The 21,231-nt window shown below is 40.7% G+C and overlaps 2 protein-coding genes across 2 annotated transcripts in view; both read right to left on the bottom strand.

The window, feature by feature from the left end:
• The window catches only part of TMEM237 (transmembrane protein 237), a 32,423-nt gene extending 16,090 nt beyond the window's left edge, over positions 1–16,333 (bottom strand). Inside the window, exons 1-6 of the mRNA XM_036756047.1 lie at positions 16,145–16,333; positions 13,394–13,425; positions 7,235–7,245; positions 6,601–6,657; positions 5,058–5,195; positions 3,204–3,324 (exon numbers count right to left, since the gene is read on the bottom strand). Coding sequence (XP_036611942.1) covers positions 3,204–3,324; positions 5,058–5,195; positions 6,601–6,657; positions 7,235–7,245; positions 13,394–13,425; positions 16,145–16,186 — 401 coding nt within the window. The 5' untranslated portion in view covers positions 16,187–16,333. The remainder of the gene's footprint in view (positions 1–3,203; positions 3,325–5,057; positions 5,196–6,600; positions 6,658–7,234; positions 7,246–13,393; positions 13,426–16,144) is intronic.
• A 3,437-nt stretch (positions 16,334–19,770) lies between these two features.
• The window catches only part of MPP4 (membrane palmitoylated protein 4), a 52,359-nt gene continuing 50,898 nt past the window's right edge, over positions 19,771–21,231 (bottom strand). Inside the window, exon 22 of the mRNA XM_036755731.1 lies at positions 19,771–19,962. Within this exon, the coding sequence (XP_036611626.1) occupies positions 19,771–19,962 (192 nt within the window). The remainder of the gene's footprint in view (positions 19,963–21,231) is intronic.

Here is a 21,231-nt window from a genome sequence, read left to right as displayed (position 1 = left end):
AACTGATTTCGACTTTGTAATCAGAGTTTATGCTCTGAAGACTGTAGGGTCAAAGACCTTGAGCTCGAAGAGAACTCATAGGTTCTCTTGTCCAATCCCCTCATTGTAGAAATAAGAAACTGAGGCCAGAAGGGTTTAAAAATACCTAATCTCGACGTTCCTAAACTTGCCATGGGGCATTAGTAATTGTCTGATAACCTCAAACACCAAATGTGCTGTTATTATCAGCTTCACAGATCCAACAGTGATGAATAATACCAGGTAAAAAGATCATGACAAGATAACAAAGATATAAGACGTATGTAATATATAGGTCTTTTATATATATTATAGATATATGTTACATCTGTATCTATATAGTGCTTTATGGTTACAAAGTGCTTTCAAACATATTAACTCATTGGATCCTCATGGTCCTGCCTAGGAGGTAGGAGTGGTAATTCCTATTTCTTGATCATCTTAAGGTTCCTCACAACAACCATGTGAGGTGAACAGAGAAGGTGGTGTAGACCCATTTTAGAGATGAGGAAAGTGAGGCTCAGAGAGATGAAATTATTTACCTGAAGTGATAGAACTTGGACTCAAATGTACTTCTTCTCATTCCCTCAGGGGGTAGATGAAGGATTGGGAGACAGAAATAGCTCGAGTGACCAATGAGCTCACAACTGCACCCCAAAGAAATTCTACCAACCCAGTCATCCTTATCTCCTCATGATTGGTGTATTCAAGGGTGCCATAATTTGTGTATCTGTAAAAGGCTCCAGCCTCCCTTAGCCTATACGATATAAATACTCACAGAACTTACCTATCTCAGGCCACACCTGATTGGTTACTGGTCTACAGCTCTGGATAAAGCCACTTTCATCAATTATAGTTATATGTGCAATTTCATTTCCCCAAACCAACACACGATTAGGACCTAAGAGTAGTGGTAAAGTGGAGTCACGTGTTCTCCTATAGCTTCTTTTGTAAGGAGTCCAATTTAAATGCTATTAAGAAATCACTTAATTAGATTAGAGGTTGGTATGATACTGAGATTCAGAACCAGACTGATATAATGGTAAATTACTCATCTCAGAAAATTTAAATGCACTGATTGAGATAGGGGACCACACTCTAATCGATTTTTGCTAAGTTTGTAAGTATAATTTAGATGTTACTAGAAGAATCATCGCAAAGAATATCAGAGCAAGAGTCTCAAACAAAACTGACTTAGAAAAGCATCATGATGTAACAGAAAGAATGCTAGCTTAGTTGTTAGGAGACCTGGGATCCAGCCTAAACCCTACTATTAGATAGGTGGGTAAGGCTCCTTTCCACTCTTAAAGTAGGATTCTACATCAATACGGATAGCAGACAGAGCACTGAGCTCAAACCCTGCTGCATACACTCACTACCCTGTGACCCCAGACAAGTAATATAATGTAACCTTTCTCTGTTTTCTCATCTGTAAAATTTAGTAACAATCCCTGGCTTACAGAGTTACTGTGAGACGGTGTATTTGTGAAGCACTCGGCCAACCTTACGTGAGCTATTATTAACAGATAAAACTTCAAACAGGAAAAACAAGGCTAGGAGACCCCCAATAGAGTCTGCCACATTACTAATAAATAAAGAAAAATTGTTACTCTCTGCCAAAGGATAAATTAGCACGGCTGGGTGACACAGGGAATAGAATGCCGGGTGGAAAGTCTGAGAGATAATCTTCATGAGTTCATTCTCGGACGCTTCTGAGAGGTGTGACCCCAGGTGAGTCACTTCACCCTGTTTGCCTCAGTTTCCTCATCTGTAAAATGAGCTGGAGAAGGAGACGGCAAACCGCTCCAGCATCTTTGCCAAGAAAACCCCAAATGGGGTCACCAAGAGTCAGGCATGACTGATAATGACTGAACAACAAAAGATATATTACGGTTTCCTACATGATGGTAGGCTAGAACACGTGCGGCTTGCTCAGGAAGCATCTCTTCACACAGGGGATGCTAGGGAACTGCTTCTGGGTGAAGTGTGTAAGGGAAGTATCTGGGAGAGACTGGAGGTTGCATGGACATTTGGTAACTAATTCCAGACAACTAACCACATAGTGAAGAAGAGGTTCTCTGACTTCTGAGGCTTTCAGAAAGGCTGTCAGCTTGCTACTCTTTGCCTCATTAGCTGTGCCCTGGTGGCATGATGGCATCTGGTAAGGGAAGGGGCACTAAGACTCTTCCTCTCCTGAAGGAAATGGGTCTGAATCCTTAGCCTTTTTATTTGTTCCCTAACCCACTAGGGGTGTGAGCCACGAGGATCCAAAGAACTAAGGCTGAGTGTTGCTACCAGCCCAGCACTGATACCCTGAGGACAAGGATCGACCTTCAAGAGTGACCTTCAGGAGGGATTCATGTAGCAGCCAAACTGAGTCTGGACATGAACTTGGTGGGACCAATGACACAAAGAAACTGAGCTAAGTTTCGAGCCTACTGCCCCAAAGACCAATACAGTATTGGGGAGAACGTGCTCTGGAGATATTGGGAAAAGGTTTGAATGTCTGTTTTTGCTGTAATTTTTTTACACTTAATTTCTATTTTTCTCAATTACATGTAAACAAAAATTTTTAACACTTTTAAAAAAATTTTGAGCTACATATTTTTCCTCTTCCCTCTCCTGTTGTGTTTGTGAAATAAATATCCTTCTATAAAAGCCAGTAAATGGTTAAATAGAATGAGGGTATTAGTCATTGCTCCCCTAATAAACTGGGTAATACAGCTGGTGAGGGCTCAAGCCATCAGAACCCTCAGGGGGAGATGTAGCAGGCCTGGCTTGGTAAAGGGGGCCAAAGTATACTTTTTACATCTGTAAAAAAAAAAAATATCACACTTTGGGAGTTTTAATGCATGCTAAAATTCCAAACAAAATTAATTATTGAATAGGGGAGTGGAGTAGAAGGGGTTTTGGAATTTGAGGGTCTAGTTTATATGAAAGCTCTTGTTGGATAAATTTGCTATTTTAAGTGTCATATAAAAATGTAAATTTAAATTCAAGCATTCATTTTTTCAATTGTTTACTTTCTCTGAATGTAACACTAGGGTGGTTTTATTGCTATCCTTATTCTGGAGAGGAAAAACGTAAGAGTTTGTTAGTAATCAATAAGATACCACAACTTGAGAGCTCAGAACACAATATCAGGTGTTCATGGAGTACACTGCAGGACCAAAATAAACTCTCACTTTGTTCTCTTTCGAGGTTTTCGAGTAATAGTTTCCTCAGCTTGTTCCAAATCCATTCCATTTTCATTTAGAAGTGGAGATGGATTAGGTGTGCTCTTTTGGGTGAAAGATGTCTCTGATTCTGAAAATTAAAATAAAGTAATATAAATGTATGAAGTTCAGACTGTTATTAAAATGAACAGGAAATTAAGTGCATATATATGTATGCATATATATGTAACGCATACGTGTGTGTATATATAAATGAATATTACCAATATGGCATTATTGTTTGCTTTGCCGCTGCACCCCAAGGACCATGGGACCTTCCCATAGGTGTGCTATCCCCACTAGAAGGGGAGCTCCTTGAAGGCAAGGACTGTCTTTAATTTTATGTTTGTATGCTTTGTACATAGCAAGTACTTAATAAACGCTTTATCCATTCATTCATTCAAAATCATAGACCCAAGACTTAAAAAAACAAATTAAAAAAATTATAATAAAGAGCATGCTATAAATCTTAACTAGGGTAAAGAAAATTCTTTTTTGCTATCTCTTAAATTTTGAAACTTTAATAACCATATGCTTTTTAACTTTTAACTCTTTTTTTGATCCAGAACTGTGATTTCAATGGTGAACAAAACTTCCAGGGAGGAAACTCCCTCCCAATGCAGATCAGCAACTCTGAGTTTTAGAAAGTCACTTGGTTCACTAGAGATTAAGTAGCTTTCCCAGGGTCACCCAGCCAGTAGGTGACATGAGCCCAGGTTTTTCTGATACCAAAGATGGCACTCATCCTACCAATCCATATGCCTCTAACTTTTCGTATGAAATGTCGAATTACTTATAATAGAGATATGAAATCAATCCAATATTGAGGTTTCTCTTTTTATCCAAATAATTTTCTCAAAGTTATTTTTCATTATAGAAGAGGAAATGTACGCTCATTAAGAACACTGATTCCTCTCAGTGAGTATAAACCCACCCTCCTTAGTCCCCCTTCTACTGCAACACTTTTCTCTCTTATATGAGGCGCCTAGGGTGGCAGCGTGTGTAGAACACTGAACCTGGAACCAGACAATCTGAGTTCAAATCCAGCCTCAAATACTAGCTGTGTGAACCTGGACAAGTCACTTAGCCTGTGTTTGCCTGTTTCCTTATCTATAAAAATGGGGATGATAGCAGCACTCACTTCTCAGGGGTGTTGCAAGGATCAAATGAGAAAGTAATCACAAAGTGCTTAGCACAGTGTCATAGTAAGTGCTACATAAAGGTTAGCTATCTTTATCATTATCAAGTGAGGTAATATTTGTAAAGTGCTTTGCAAACCTTAAAGTGCTATGTAAATGCTATCATTATACATTTTAAAAAATTCTTACCTTTCTGTGTGAAATTGAAAATATTATTCTTAATAAATTTTTTATTCTTTTAGTAAAATTGGCCTAGTGTATTTTATACACACACACACACACACACACACACACACACACACACACACATGAGGGCTATTTTAAAACACCCAGAGCACTTCTGACTATGCTAGCTTGACAATTTATTTGAAGGACTGTAAGATAAAACCCAGAAACGACTGTGCTTTACAACAGATCATTTTTAAAAGTGTCCTTCTAGAGAAAATGTCCCTACCCTACCTTAACCCAAAGGAATGACTGGTGGTGAGAATGTTAGGCTAGAAAGGAGGGAGGGTACCCCCACAGGAAGTAGGTGGAGGGGGTATTTTGGGGCACGTGGAATTCTTTGACACCATTTAAGTCACACCTTTAGAGACACATGTAAGTGACTCTACTGTCTTCATAGAGGAATAACTCTGACCATATTTCTGTTCTTCCATTCTACTTACAGAAAAGGCTCACATACCAATGGGTAATCTTTTCTTCTTGCGTTTCTTCTGAACTGGAGCATCCAGATGCTCCAGGGGTTCATGAGTCAACAGTTCGCTGTTGTCAGATGGCTGATGGCCTGTATCCTGAACAATGCCTTCTAGAGAGGTACTACCTACAAGAAAAAAAAACAGGATAATTCAAGTAGAAAACATGAAATTTTGGGATGTCGAGGAATGTTCTAAACAAAAAACTGCTTAATCTCTCTATAAGCCCAGGGCATAAAAGGACTAGAAGGCTTTCTATACCCCCTACCCCAACTAGTCCACAAAATCCTTAATCAAATTTCTCTCTTCCAGCAAACAGGTATAATTCCCATAGTTATTTTAAAGCTGTTTCCCATTCATTAAAGTGCTATATAAATGCTATCATTATACATTCTTACCTTTTTGTGTGAAATTGAAAGTATTATTCTTACTAAATATTTTATTCTCTTAGTAAAATGGCCCAGTGTATTTTATACACACACACACGCACACGACGGCTATCTTAGAACACCCAAAGCACTTCTGACTATGCTAGCTTGACAACTATTTGAAGGACTACAAGACCTGCTTCTTAATTTCCCCTTAGATCTATTTTTATTTATTTAGGACTACAATGGACCACTATTTATTCTCATAAACATTAGATAGCAAAAACAGTGAAGATATTTAAATTGTAGTTAAATTAAATTTAAAATTTCATCTACCATTCTGAACAGTTTTAAACCATGGATACTTCTGTCATGACCAACAGATCATGAAAACTGAAATGTGGAGGAGATGAGAGCCTCAACCTGAGAGTCAGGACAGTGGCAACCCACCTTGCTCCAGACTATGACCCAACCAAACTCTGTAAGTTTATAAATCCCTTACAGAGACCAAATCTGACTAGCCAATATTAACCTACCCTCAGACAGAGAAACTGTAAATTCATGAACTAATAAGATGATCCTCCATCTCAAAGGAATCTGAGATCACATTCACTAGTTAGAATTTCTTTAAACCTAGAGACACAACCAGGTAGCTTTGAGATTCCTAAAGATAAGTCTTCAGACAAACTCTCAAAGAAAGTAACTTCACAAAGAGCCATACATACCCTCAGTCCTCTGCCCCTATTGTTGGTGTTTGTCTTAAGGGTCTGCACCAGACTGAATGTGCCTCTGACTTGGTCCCTTGCCAGGTACTTTGAAGCCTAGTCTTGGTTTGGTCTGACTCCACTTTGCTTTATGCTCTGTAATTATCTTTGATCCCGGATAACTTGAGATTGCCTGATTCAGGTGGAGTGAGCTGGAGTTACTCTGTCTGATATCACAGAAGTGTCCGGGTAAAAGTTTAATAACAGGCTCTTGGGGTGACAAACTTTTAAGTTTAATTTTAATTATTAACATTTTTCTCCATCACTTTTTTAAGTCCAGCCAATCAACAAAATAATAAATCAAATCCTCATTTAGGGCATTTGTTGATTTCCAAAGTATAAATCCTCACACTGAAAATTTCACAATTAGATCCAGCACTGGATAGAGAGTAACTTCTTACCTAGTACATTTTTTGCTTTGGGTTTCTTTTTTTTCGGACGATTAAGTGGAATGCCATCTGTAAAAAAGAAACAACAACCATAAAAAAGTTGACCTAAAAGTAAACTGTGAAAAAGAAGTCTTGCAATCAGAATAAAAGGAAATTTTTCACATAGAAAGGTTTATTGTTCTTTTTCCACTTTCTTTAACGATCTACATATCATTAGGGGAGGAAAGGATGAATGTGACAGAAGGGAGGAAGAGATCATTTTATGGTACAAGTAATGTGGCATGGGCAGGAACCATGCGAACTCTATTTGATATTACAGAGCCACAATAATTCTCTACCAAGAGCCATGTGGTAGGGGGCCCCCTCTGGCAAAGAAGTCACTTTAAGCATATGTCTGTAATATCCAAGGCTTCATGGTGGATTGAAGGCATTAATTCTGAGGAGAAGGGAGGATGTTAGGAGGACGAGATTTTGCAGAGAGAGCCGCTCACCTCCAATCATCTCGAAGAGGGGTGCATATAGTGATGCTTAATTAATGACACCATTCAAATTAGATTTTAAGAAAAAAATTTAGAAATTAGGCATTATATTTTTAACATAAAATGCTATATATAGGAATCTTTATTTTAACAGTGAACTGACTCACCTTGCAGGGTACTTCAGGAGCGAACATTTTACATGACGTAAGCCAAGGTAAAACAAATACGCAAACATGAAGGAAAGAGACAAAAGGCATTAGTTTGGAGTCTATTAAAATTCACTGATGGCAATATTGTCAGTATAAAAAAACTGTCAAGACATTATTAAAAATGAAAATAAAATAAACATGTTAATGGCAATGTGGGATAGTTTGTTAAATGATGACATCATTGGAAGCCAAGATGGTTGAGTACAGGCAGCAACCCAACTGAACTCTCCCAATGTTCCCCTCTAAATAACTTTAAAATAATGCCTCAAACCAGATTTTGGAGCAGAAGAGCCAACAAAAGGTTAGGGTGAGGCATTTTTCCTGCCCAAAACAACTCAGGAGGTTGGCAAGAGAAGTTGATGACACTGGGTTAGGGGCCTGGAGCGGCCTGGAATGCATGCAGCACCAATAGCAGCAGCAGGCCTTGAAGGCCACTGCTGCCACAGCAGCAGTAGCTTCAGGAGCTCTGAGCTCAGACACAGTAAAGGAGCTGGACAACTGGTCAGAGAGAGGTTGCAGAGGACCTTTTGCTGGCACTGGGTGTGGTACCTGGTGCTGCTTGGCAACTCTATTGCCTATCCACAGTTCTGGGTTGTAGCTCCAGGGCACAGAGGGATGTCAGCACTTGGGGCCACAAGAGAACACAGGACCTGGTCACAGTTCCAGGGCCAAAAGCACCAATAGCACTTGCTGCTGCAGAAGAACAGGGCCCTTCCTGGATATAGACTAGAGCACAAACCAGGAGAGCAGTAACTATATCTCTCCCAGGATCATACTACCTTGGAAGCAGCAGAACTTACAGAATGTCAGAACTAGCTCTAAAAACAGCAGTGCGAAAAAAGCCTGTAGCTTGGGACAGTGCCTCTCCACCCCTAGATGAGCAAAGCCCAACTTTAACATAAAGTTCAAAGTCAAGAAATAGCCTGGAAAATGGGCAAACAGCAAAAAAAGAACATGACCATGAAAAACTACTATGGTGTCAGGGAAGATCAATATATAAATTCAGAAGATAACACTGTGAAAATAGCTACAAGCAAAGTCTCAAAGAAAAATGCTAATTGAACCCAAACCCAACAAGAATTCTTGGATGAGTTAAAGAGATAAGAGTGCTAGAGGAAATATTGGGAAAAGAAATGAGAGTGATGCAGGAAAACTATGAAAAGAGAATAGCCTGATAAAAGAGGCACAAAAATACCGAAGAAAATAACACCACAAAAAATAGAAATGGCCTGAGAGTAAAAGAGACACAATCAGTGAAGAGAAAAATTGCTTAAAAAGCAGAACTGCCCAAATGGAACAGGAGGTACAAAAACTCAATGAAGAAAATCATTCTTTAAAAATTAGACTTGGGTAAGTGGAAGCTAACGATTCCATGAGCCATCAAGAAACAATGAAACAAAGTCAAGAGACAAAAAACTGTGAAATATCTCATTGGAAGAACTGACATGGAAAATAGATCCAGAAGAGAAAATTGAAGAATTATTAGACTCCCTGAAAGTCATAATCAAAAAAGAGGCTAGATATCATATTTCCAGAAATTATCATGGAAAAGTGTTTTGCTACCTTAGATCCAGAGGGGAAAATAGAAATTGAAACAATCTATCTATCAACTCCTAAAAGAAATCACACAATGAAAACTCCCAGGCATAACATAGCTAAACTCCAGAGCTCTCAGGTCAAAAATATTGCAAGCATATTGCCATGGTTTTTTTTAAACCATTCCCCTTGTCATTTTTTATAGTACAATAATACTCCATCACAATCATATGCCACAACTCGTCCAACTGCTCTTCAATTGACGGACATCCCTTCAATTTTGAATTCTTGGCCACCACAAAAAAAGCTGCTATCAACATTTCTTCTGCAATATGCCCAATATGGAAATATGCATCTTCCTTTTTTATAATATGGATAAAATGAAAATATGTTTTTCATATTTGGAACAATCTATGCCCAAAAGGCTATAAAACTGTGCATACCCTTTGACCTGGCAATACCACTACTAAGTCTGTATCCCAAAGAGATCAAAGGAAAAGGACCTATGTGTACAAAAATTTTTATAGCAATTCTTTAATTCTTTTGAAGGGATGCTTGAGTATCAATTGGGGAATGGCTGAATAAGTTGTGGTATATGACTATGATGGAGTACTATTGTGCTATAAGAAATGACAAGGGGGGTGGGTGGCTTCAGAAAAAATATGAAAAGATCTATATGAACTGATACAAAGTAAAGTGAGAAGAACCAGAAATCACTGTGCACAATAAGAGCAATTTGTAATGATGATCAACTGTGAAAGACTTGGCTACTCTGATCAATACAATGATCCAAGTTCCAAAGGAATCAGGATGAAAAAATGCTATCCATCTCCAGAGGGAGAAATGATGAACTCTGAGTGCACGATGAAGCATAATTTTCTCATTTTCTTTATTTTTTATTCATTTTTTTCAATATGGCTAATATAGAAAGGTTTTTATTATTTCACATGTATATTTAATTGATATTATGTTGCTTGCCTTCTCAATGGATGGGGGAGGAGTGGGAGAGAATTTGGAACTCAAAATTTAAAAACAAAAGAATGTTAAAAATAAATAATAAATTTAAAATAAAAATGACATCATTATACAAAAGCACTTTAGCTAGAATTATGGGAAATGGCCTTGTGGTTTATATAGACCAACTGACCAGTAATGAGATGGATTAAGCACTCTTACTTCAGTTGACATGGATTAGAATACAGCTTAGGCTCTGCCAGAATTATTTAAGTAAACAAAAGCAGATCAGGACTTTACTAGTCATGATCAGTTAAAAAAAATAAGTTTATGCTATACTGTATGTAAACGACTATAATTTGGAAAGCATGCTAGCAAAGTCTCTCTCTAATAGAGTAGCGGGAGGCTACTTTTTCCAGTGTATCCTTCTTATATATTTCCCCTGCCTCACCCATTCTAGCCCTGAGCCTCTTCTCCTGTTTTAGACTGTATTATAAAATACAGTTAATAATGAGAATTAGGCTTTAAGGAAGCTTTTATGAAGTCTCATTACCAAAAGCAGAAATGTTGCTTAATTATTTTCTTGTGAATTCAATTTTGGGCTCATCATTCTATGTGTTTTCTCCCCCTATTAAAACATGAGCTCCTTGAGAGCAGAAGCTGTCTTGCTTTCCTACTTGTATCCCTGGCATTTAGCACCATAATTACTTAATAAACACTCATTCATTCATTCCTGCATTCATTATTATAGACAAATCTTTACAGAGTATCAACAGGAAATCACCCCTTCATGAAGCTTATGCGAAAACTAGGTTAATTTTTACTACAAGAGGAATGAACAGGCATGTGGAAATCAAAGCTGAAGCAAAGAATTCACAGTCCTTACAGAAGTCTGTATAACAAGAGTACCTCCCATGTGTAGAACATTGTAACAGGTGCTGAGCATACAAAGCAGTTTAAGACGCAGGCTACTGAATTTAAAGGATTTAAATTTGATTGAGGAGATAAGCCATATATAATACCTATGCATACACATATGCAGCAATGCCAAATATGTGGAAAGGACAGTAAGTTCTAAACCAGTTCAGAGGCAAGAGAGAGTCCCCAAGAGCTGGAAGCAGCAGCAGAAGGCTTCCCAGAAGAGGTGGGGCTTGAGGTTTTGAAGGCCTTCCCCAATGCAAGAAGGCATTCCTGGCAGGGAAGACAGCATGAACAAAGACATGGAGGAAGGAATAAGCATAGCATGCTCATGAAACAGTGAAATTAGTTTGACTGCAGCCTAGATTTTACGTAGCAGAGTTAAACTGGAGAGACAGATTGATACTAAACTGTGGATACTAAATTTAAATGCCAGGTTAAGGAATCTGGAATTGATTCTATAGCCACTGAAAGTATCTGAGCAAAGGAAATAGCATATTGTAAAACTGTGTAGGAAGAGCAGTTTGGATAGCAACATAAAAAACCAGACTGGTGGTTGGCCTAGTTAGGAGACTGCCATATTAATAAAGGCATGAAGCAGCAATGAACTGGACTAATAGGAAACAAAAGAAAGCAACAGATTCATGAGATACTTCCAAAGGAAGAATCAAAAGAACTTGGTAAAAGAAGAAGGCAAAGGCTGAGAATGACTTCAGAATTTTGATCCAGGGTAATTAAAAGAAATAGAGAAGCTGGTGGGGCAAAGTTTTGTACATACTTATGCTCTACTGTAAATTAATATCTTAGTCTGGGACAATTGGCTGAATAGGTGGGAACTACTCCTTTGTTTTGTACGGTGTTCCCTCTTTCTGCCCTCTGAATGAATCCATCCCCCAAAAGGTTAGTTGTTGACTGTATATCCTCTCTAAAACTCATCCACATTCATGGCTTCAGCTATTGCCTCTTGCAGGTGACTCACAAATCTATCTCTAGCCCGGACATCTGGTGTGACTTTCAGTCCTTTTTTCCATACTATTTATAGGATACATCCGCTTGGATGACCTCTTTAAACTTAATACACACAAAATTAAACTCATCATCTTTTTCTCAAATTGGCTCCTCTTCCTACCATCCATTTCTGTTAATGGTACTACCAATCTCCTGTATTCAGAACCTTGAAATCACCTCTAATTCCTTCTTCCAATTCAAGGACTGATTTCATTACATGCGACCTTGGCCAAGTTCATGTCATCCCGCGGGACTTTGTTTTTCTTATCTGTAAAATGGGGGAGTTGGCCTGGAGGACTTCTGAGTCCCATCCATCTCTAAATCTATTGTGCCACATCCTCAAGATCCTTCCTTCAAAAAATATCTTTCTTATTCAATTACTTTTCACCGTCATCCCATCAGGCCAGGTTTCCTGTATAGCTGTCTCCCAGTCAATCCTCCTGCCCCCACAAAGGCACAGCAAGCTCTTTGCCATTATAATGAGTAAGGATTCACTTGTTACCTTAAAAACAGCTAATTCCTTGATTTTTAAAAATGGGCAAAAAACCCCATTTTCAGAAAAAAAAATTAACAACACATAGCAATAGAAGCTAATTTTGAGAGTGAAGTTTTATAATATCATTGTATAGTTCATCATGCACTCTCTTTTAAAAATTAAAAATAATGCTACTGACCCACTGTTAGAAGTTGGGAGAAGCAGAAGGGAACACGAATTTATTAAGTGCCTACTATCTGCCAGGCTAGTAGGAATTAACTGCTTAAGGAAATGCCAGGCAGTGTGCTAAGTTCTTTACAAATATTATCTCATTTGATCTTCACAATAACCCTATGGGTAGGTGCTATTATCCCCATCTCACAGTTGAGAATACTGAGGCAGAGAGAGGTTAAGTGATTAGGTCAAGTTCACACAGCTAGTACATGTTTGAGGTCACATTTGAACTCAGGTCTACCTGACTGTAGGCCCAGTGCTCTGTGTACTATGGTGACACCTAGCTGCCCTTGGACCACCAAGATGCTGTTTGATTTATATTCCTAGTACAGAGGTGGTTGATGGGTTCTGCATTCATCTACTTGGTCCTTATTGCCAAAATGTCCGACATTCTCATAGGACACTACTGAAAGATGCGTGGTATATTCGTTAGTCATAAACACATTTTCTTTTACCTATGTAAAACCAGCTGAGGATCGAAGCAATGACTGTATGAATCAATTAAACTATTTACATAAAAATTAAGATGTGCCAGATTTTATTTAAAATATGCTCTAGCCAACTGATTTAAATGAACTATATATACTTCATGTTTTATAACTACTATACTTTTTTAGCATTAATACACTATAATCTTCAGCTTTAAAAACTTAGTGATTTTCTTTTATCCACATTTTTGTCAAATTATTTTGTTCCTAGCAAAATATTCAATTTTCCATCTAGAAGAGTATTCAATTCAACTCAGCAAGCATATAGTAAATGCTTAACACATTATGTTCCAGGTACTGCGTTAGGCATCGTGGACACAAAGACAAAAATAAAAATAGTGCCTGCCCTCAAGGGGACACAGTGAATTAAAATTCAAAATACATGCTATAGTTCACCTTTGTATGCCTAGCATCTCATAGGTACTTAATAAATATATATTGAACTAAATATATCATATATTTCCTTCTTATTAACAAAATCATTGCAGAAAATCTTTTTTTTACCTTGGTACTGGTGGAAGAGCTCTTGGAGGACGCTAGGAAAACAAGGTAAGAAAAAAATGCTTTTAATGAACAAATTATCTTCTCTTCATGAGGCAATTTTTGTAAAAATTTAAAAAAAACTGATTACAAACATGACTGAAAATACATCATATCCAAATCATATATGATATCCATATCATATTCCAAATGATCTGGATTTGTATTTGTAGACAAAAACTTTTGCTCTCATTAAATAAAACTGATTTATTTTTTTCTTATTTTATTTAGTGAGAGAAATACAAAGTACTACATTTTTTGGAAAATGTTAGTTTGCCACCTTGCGATACAGAGATTCAAGATTCTGGTTCTAAGTTCAGTTTCTTCCAGCACTAGGTTTTAATGGCAGTCACGGCTGAAAGATAAATCCAAAATCTGTAGATCCAAATGGAAGAATGAGTGAACAGAGTGCTGGTTAAGAAGACTCACGTTCAAATCCTGCCTCTGATTCTTATTAGCTGTGTGACCATATGTTAGGTTATTAAATTTCTGTAAGGCTACCTATCCATAAAATAGGGAGTTGGGGGTGGACTAGACTTCTCAGGCCCCTTGCAGCTTTAATTTATGACCCTAAGGGCATAACTGGGCTTACTAAATCATGATACTCATTTTTCAATCCCATCTACCAATTATTCAAAGGTTTGTTGTTGGAATCCAGCAGTTAAATGTCCATCTTCTCTCAAGTCAAGGGGTGAGAGACATGGTCTCTGAGGGCCAGGTCCCAGATCTAGAGGGGGTGGTGGTTATTCCAGACGGGGACAAGGAAGCAAGGCTATACATAGCAAGATGCCTGGGTAGATCGTGGTTTCTGCCTGTAAATGGCCTTCTTCATTCGCTTTAAAGCTGTCTGGTTGGTTGGGGGCAACAAAAGGGTTCTTGGGAGGGGGACTGCAGTTTCCCAAGTTGTGTCTGACTGCTTGAGCCCCAAGCCAGCCCCTTTGCCTCTCAACTCTTGGGAGCTGTCAACGCTGATGTACTGGCTTCCACCTACAATACCGTCACCTGGGCTGGGCCTGACCCTCTTGGTTTCTCCTTGCTGCAGATCCTTCGGGCCCAGTGGAAGCCTCTCTTGTTCTTTCGGGGGGGGGGAGGGGTGAGGGAGTTTAGAAAAGAGCCTGAGCAGGCAGCAAGGAACTAGTATGCCAAGCTCAGGCCAGGGAGATGTGCCCTGCTACTTAAAAAGTGGGTCTTGGGGGTGGAGGCAAGGAGGGTACAGTACAGGAGGGTACTGGGAGAAGAATGATTTATTCTGGAGACCCTCCCCCCACCTTCTTTCCTGGAGAGGAGCTCAGAGGTCTGACCATCCAGCATAGCCCCCACCGGACGCTGGCACCGATGGAAGAAGCTGAGCCAGGTGGTGGTTAATATTAGAGCGTTTGCTCCTTGAGGGCGGGGACTGTTATTGCCATGCTTCGTATATCCCCAGCACTTAACACAGTAAGCACTTAATAAATGCTTGACACATAGTAGACACTTAACAAATGCTTACTGACTGGATATTTGCTTAGCACTCCAATGGGATATCTCATGCACCCTCCTGGTGTGTGCACACCCTACACCTGCTTTGGTAAAGGTGGTTTTCTGATCGGACATTCCTTATATCAATGAAATCACAGATCTCTCTAATAAAAATTGCTCGTCGATTTCTTTTATGTTTAGTGCAGGGACAATACTGTCTATCAAAAAGGATGACTTAACTACTTTTCTCCTAACTTTGTCCTTGGTTTAACAAATGATTTATTAATACATTTAATACTAACAAAAATACTAATTGAAAATAATTAGACAGATGGTCATCATAAAAACCAAGTTAAAAAATTGTTATAAAAGATGACAGCAGCATACAAAGGAAATGACCAGAGACCTTATTAAATGCTTTAAATTAGGGAGTTGTTACAAAACGAGGATCCTTCCCAGAACTAATGCATAACCGTGCCAGAAGACGGATTAGAAGAATTTCTGTTGGAAGTCCGGCAGAGGCTGACCCTTTCATCAAACAAAGCCAACGCACCCACGCTGGACGCCCCTCCCCAAATCAGGTTGCGCAAGACAAAGGAAAGCAAGCCAGTAATGAAAGCTTACCACTTGTTTCTTTCCCATACCATCCAATGCCCGCCTCGGAAGGAGGCGGCTACCGCCAGCCTGTGGGGTACCCGCACGGACCTCGCCGGGCAGCGCCTGCAGGGAGGGCAGCCACCCAGTCCTAGCCCCGCCCACTGGCAGCTTAACACGTGGCGGGGAGGGCACAGACGCGCCGTGCGTCATTGCGTCACGCGACCAAGCCCCCAGAGCTGGGTCCCGCCCCGCCGCTCCAGCTAGTGAGACTAAGAAGGCGGGGTGGGTGTGACCTGACTGAAGCGGGAGGAGCAGGGGGAGGAGAACTAAGGGAGACAGGGTCGAAACGACGGTTTCCCCACAGGCGGATGGAGCTCTCTGGGCCGGGTGGGACGGTGAAGGCGGTCGCAGTAAAGGAAGGCCCTGAAGGGAAGGGGGAGAAGTAAGACCCAAATGGGCTGCGGTCTGGGAGGGCGGGGCGTCGTCATGGCAACGCACTCCAAGCCTGCGATCAGCTGCCCCCCCGCCCCAGCCTCCCCTCCAACTAGGCGAGCGAGCGGGCCTCGTCCCAGGCACACCATCAGACAACACCCCTGGGACGGCGACCCCGTTTCCTCAACCCTCCAGCCGGGGCCCAGCATCCCCCCCACTACGGCTCACCGGGCTGGGTCCCTCCTGCGGGGGCCCGGGCTCCGGCCTCATGCCGCGTTCCCGGAGAACCTCCTGTGCAACCGCCGCCGCCTGGCCCGAGCCCCCGCCGGGATCACGATCCCCCCCGCCTCGAGCCGCGCCGCGCTCCGCCCCCGGGGGTCTGGGCGCGGAGAGGGAGGGGGCGCGCGAGCTCGGGGAAGGAGGCCTACTCCCCGCTGGGCGGAGACGAGGGGCGTGTTTAGACCCCACCCCTTTGGGAGGCTGCTTCTCCTGACCCCGGCTTCCTTCCTCCTGCCCGCCTGGGTCTGCCCCAAGGGATGGAGCGGCTGTGTGTGGAAGTGTGCGTGCGTGTGGAAATGTGCGCACGCACACGAGTGTGTCACGCTCAGTGTATGTATGGGTGTTGGAGAGTGTCGTTGTGCAGGTGCTTGTGTGTGATGTGCCAGTGTGTGTGTTTGTGTGTCTGTGTATGAGTACAACAGTAGGTGTGAATATGTCTAGGTACAAATCCTCCTGACTTTGTGTGTGGTCTGTGTACAAGAGTGCTTGGGTGTGATTGTGCGCTTGTGCACCTGAGTATGTGTAAAAGTGTGTAATTGTGTGTGTGTGAGACAGTGTGCATGTGTATGCGCGTGCCTATGTGTGAGTGGAGAATGGCCAAGGACCCAGGCTGTGTCCTCCATCTTCACAGACACTCGTGGCTGTGTGTGAGAAAGGCAGGGAACCTCTTTTTCTGTAGAGGACCACAGACACCTAATGAAAGATAGTGTAGGGTCGTGCAAACACAAATGGGCAGCTAGATGGCACAGTAGTGGATTAGGCTGTTCCTGCAGTCGGGAAAACCCCAGTTCAGGCACACTTCCTAGCTGTGTGATCCTGGGCAAGTCACTTAACCCTTTTTGCCTCAGTTTCCTCAACAAGCTGGAGAAGGGAATGGCAAACCACTCCAGCACCCGCCAAGAAAACCCCAAATTGGATACAACTGAACAACAGCCTATAATGTAAATGTGAAGCCAATTTAGTTTCAGTGGTGGGCTTTGGTTTTTAAGTAGGTACATACGTAGTATTTTATGTTATATAATACGTATTTGCTTTTAAATTTAGGATCTTGGGGGGGGGGGGTCGGGTGAGTGGTCTGCTCCCATGTGAAAACTCCTTCCGCCAATGAGTGACTAGATGAAAGCAAAGAAATAGTGACTTTGGAGTTTGAGGATGTTCAAATCTTGGTCCTGCTTCCTGTAGGGCAAGTGACTCAACCTCTCCGGCCTTCATTTTCCTCATTTGTAAAAAGAAGGTATTAGATTAGATGACCTCTCATACAGTCAGTGGTGAAACGAAGTGAAGTGACTGGCCCATGGTCACCCAGCCTGTCAGAACTTGAATCCAGGTCTTCCTGAGGCTAAGGCTAGACCTCTATCCAATGCCCATGTTGCTTATCAAAATAGCATTTTAGATTTAGGAGGAACCATCCAGACCACGCTCTTCATTTTACAGAATAGGTAATCGAGGCTCAAAAAAGTGATGTGCCAAACTCATAAAGTACTAAGTGTCCAAGGCAGGATCTGAACACAGGTTTTCTGAGTCTCTAATCCTCCTGAATCCATACGAATGAGGAACCTGAGACTGAAATATTTTAAAGTGTCTTATTTTTTTTAAATTTGAATGTTATAGATAGTAGAGGGAGTGGGAATGGGTAAAAATGTAGGAAGGTAGACAGTGAAACAGAGACAGTCACAGTATACGTAACAATATAGGGAGAAAAAGATAGGCAAAGAAACTCACTTCTGTGGTGTGATATCCCTGTCTTTGTGTGTGTGTGTTTAGTATGTTTCATCCAAAGATTTAAAGCCAAATTTCATTTTCACAATTACAAGTTTACTTGGGGAAGATTCTTGGTATTTGCTCACTATATGATGAAACTGAGTGGAGTGAGATCCACTTGAGGGTTCAGGTCCATATACAAATCCAGGGATTAAGTCTGTAACTGTCAGAAGATGGGTAAGAATTGTAGGCTGTTTGCCCTGACCCCCTCCCTCTCCTTTCCTCTCCGTACCTTGGAGTAAGTTATCTACGCATTTTTAACTTTTGAGACACAGAACCACAAAGTCAAAAATTTAACATGTTACTTGTAGACTCGAGTTGAAAAGTCTGGCCCTTTTTAATAGGACTGAAGCCTTGATTTAACAACCAGAGAAACAGGCTAAAAAGTGAAATTAAATTGATCAGTATGTGTGACCCTCAATTTAAATTCAGATTCTGAGAAGACAGAATCACTAAAGAATATTGTTGCTTGTTAAACCTTTGTTTCAGGAAGAAGTTTAAGATACAGTAAAAAAATAAAAAGGCGCTGCACAGTTTCCTCCAGGTAATGCAGCCCACCCTTCTCTTGTTCAACTCTGGGTCCAGTTTATTGTTAATTTTCAATGTCAATACAAGATTTGTACTAATAGACCATCTCTATTACTGGGCTATCCATCCAACTGCATATCTTAGCCTGAACAGTAGGCTTTCTTCAGCCACTTGTTTTTAGGGTTTGTTCCTTGCATAAATAGTTAGCTTACACTCTTGAGTGATCATGGATCTCATGTAGGAAGGAAAGAAGGAAGGAAAACAGTAAATGCCTACTATATGCCAGGTACAGTGCTAAGTGCTTTACAAATATCCCATTTGATCCTCACAACAGCCCTAGGAGGTAGGTGGTGCTATTATTAATTACTCCATTTTACCGTTGAGGAAACTGAAGCAAACAGAAGTTAAGTGACTTGCCCAGGGTCACACAGCTAGTAAGTTTCTAAGGCTGGATCTGAACCCAGGGAAAGTTGCAGTGTTCCAGGGTTTCATTCAATCAGCATTAAAGATGAGGGTTACAACCCAAAGGACAATGGAGAGATCCCTGGATTCGAGGGGAGTTTCAAAGGAGAAACGACATAAAGGATATCAGAGATATGCATAACTGGCCAAAAGATGGGCCGCTTAAAAGAAAAGGTAACCAGTAGATGGATAGAACATGCATTTCATCCCATAAAATTTCAACACAACTAGAGGGAAGTCCCCAGCATGGTGGGTGGAGGATTGGTTGGGGGATGTGGAGAAGAGTTACATGGATGGGTGCCCATAATATGAGGGCTCTTATCTATGAGATCATGGATCACTCACAGTTATGTGTACATAGTCAAAGAGCCATGTACCACCACCACAACAAACCTGCATAGTCGGGCACAGAAATGGAACCCTGACCTTAACTTAGAAAAGGACCTCAAACAAAGAATCTGTATGAAATCAGTTGCCTGCTTATCATGAATCATTGTGATCTGGATTTACTAATGGAGCTTCTACATCTGGTTCCAGATCAGCTATTCTGGGCATGTTTTGTTTTGCTGAAACCCAGTGACGCAACACAACACATCTGTGGAATTAAAACAGGTATATATACCTTTAAGAATGAAACGAACAAGCCATAATGGCATAGCACTGGAAAAAAAATGGCTCAGGTACAAGGTTATATAAGCTATAAACCAAATGCTTCTTTTTGTACTAGCTCTTCCCCAATGTTCCAAATCCTCTTAGCAAAAATGCTCTTTAAAATCTGGAGTGAGGATGAAGTCCCGAGAGGGTTAGGTGGGGAGGCTTCCTCATTAAGGTTCAGTGTCAGAACAAATCCAAGTTGCAGGGACCCACTGCGGCTCATCCTGGGCCTGCTGCACGGCAGTCAACAGCTGTGCACCTGCCTCCTGCAGACTGTCATTCACAATCACTTGATCAAAAAACTGGCCAAACTGAGTTTCCATTTTTTTAGCTAACTCCTCCATCTCCTGTAGGTCTTCCTCCTATGGCAGACAGAGTAAGAATGAATGTGCGCCATGCAAATAACCATACTTAGTCTAGAAGTTCAGTTGCTAAGATAGATTTGAGACCAATGAGATAATTGGATTATAGGTTTAGAGCTGGAAGATATATTAGACATCCTCAGCACGTCTTAAACTGTGGGTCGTGACCCTATATGGTCTGACCCACAGTTTAAGGAGTGCTGAAGGGGTTACTAGTGGAAAAAGTTTCAGAAGCCTCCCCGCCCCCCCACATTAACCCTTTCATTTTACTGAGGAGGCCCAGGGGGGCAGGTAGCTAGCCAGCAAGCACAGTGGCTAGAGTGCTGGGCCTGGAGTAAGGAAGACTCATCTTACTGAATTCAAATCTGGCCTCAGACTCATATTAGCTGTGAGACCCTGGGCAAGTCATTCAAGCCCGTTTGCCTCAGTTTCCTCATTTGCCAAATGATCTGGAGAAGGAAATGGCAAACCATTCCAGTGTCTCTTCTAAGAAAATTCCAGGTGGGCTCATGAAGAGTCGGACCAACTGGAAAACAACAACAACAACAAAAACTTCAGCCCGGAGAGATCAGGTGATCTGCCCAAGATTTCATAGATTATAACAGGGCCAAAATCTGAAGCCAGGGCTCCCAACGCCAAATTGAGCACCCTTTCTGTTAAGCAGTGGATGCAATTACACCCGAAGATCAACAACTGGGAGAGCTACATTGATGTACAAAGTTTTTTATTTTGTTAATTGCCCCATTTACTCACTGTCATCTCCTGGAGACAACCAAGGAAATCAAGATTTTGTGAAATACATCATTAAAAATAATACAGAGAAAAATAACAAGATATGTAAGGATGTACAAGTGTTTGTCATTTTATAAAATGGAATTCTGGACAATAAATGGTTTAAAATAATTTTAAATGAAATGGGAGGTTTTTAAAGCACCCCTGCGGTCAATCTTTTTTTTTAAAGCAAAGAATTCGTTTTTAAAAATGTGAATAAACACCCTCATTTCTGTTTCATAAATTGTTTCATAAATTAGCATATGACATTGGATTTCCTCAAAGCAAGGCATACCTGAACAGAAAAAGAAAAATGAGATAGAAGAAGAATATCCTATCTCATTAATAGCCTCACATGTAGCAAGGATTCTTTAGCTTTTCAAGCTGATAATTATTAAAAAGTAGGAGTTATAAAGTACTTGTGTTTCTGAAAATAACATTTCTAAGCAATAGCAACACAACAAAAAAGTGTTTGGGCTGACTAGAAATGATAGGAGG

The sequence above is a fragment of the Trichosurus vulpecula genome, chromosome 4 (genome assembly GCF_011100635.1).
Source record: "Trichosurus vulpecula isolate mTriVul1 chromosome 4, mTriVul1.pri, whole genome shotgun sequence".
Classification (NCBI taxonomy): domain Eukaryota; kingdom Metazoa; phylum Chordata; class Mammalia; order Diprotodontia; family Phalangeridae; genus Trichosurus; species Trichosurus vulpecula.
The sequence above is the reverse complement of the archived record's forward strand: the minus strand, read 5'-3'. Positions and strand labels throughout refer to the sequence as shown.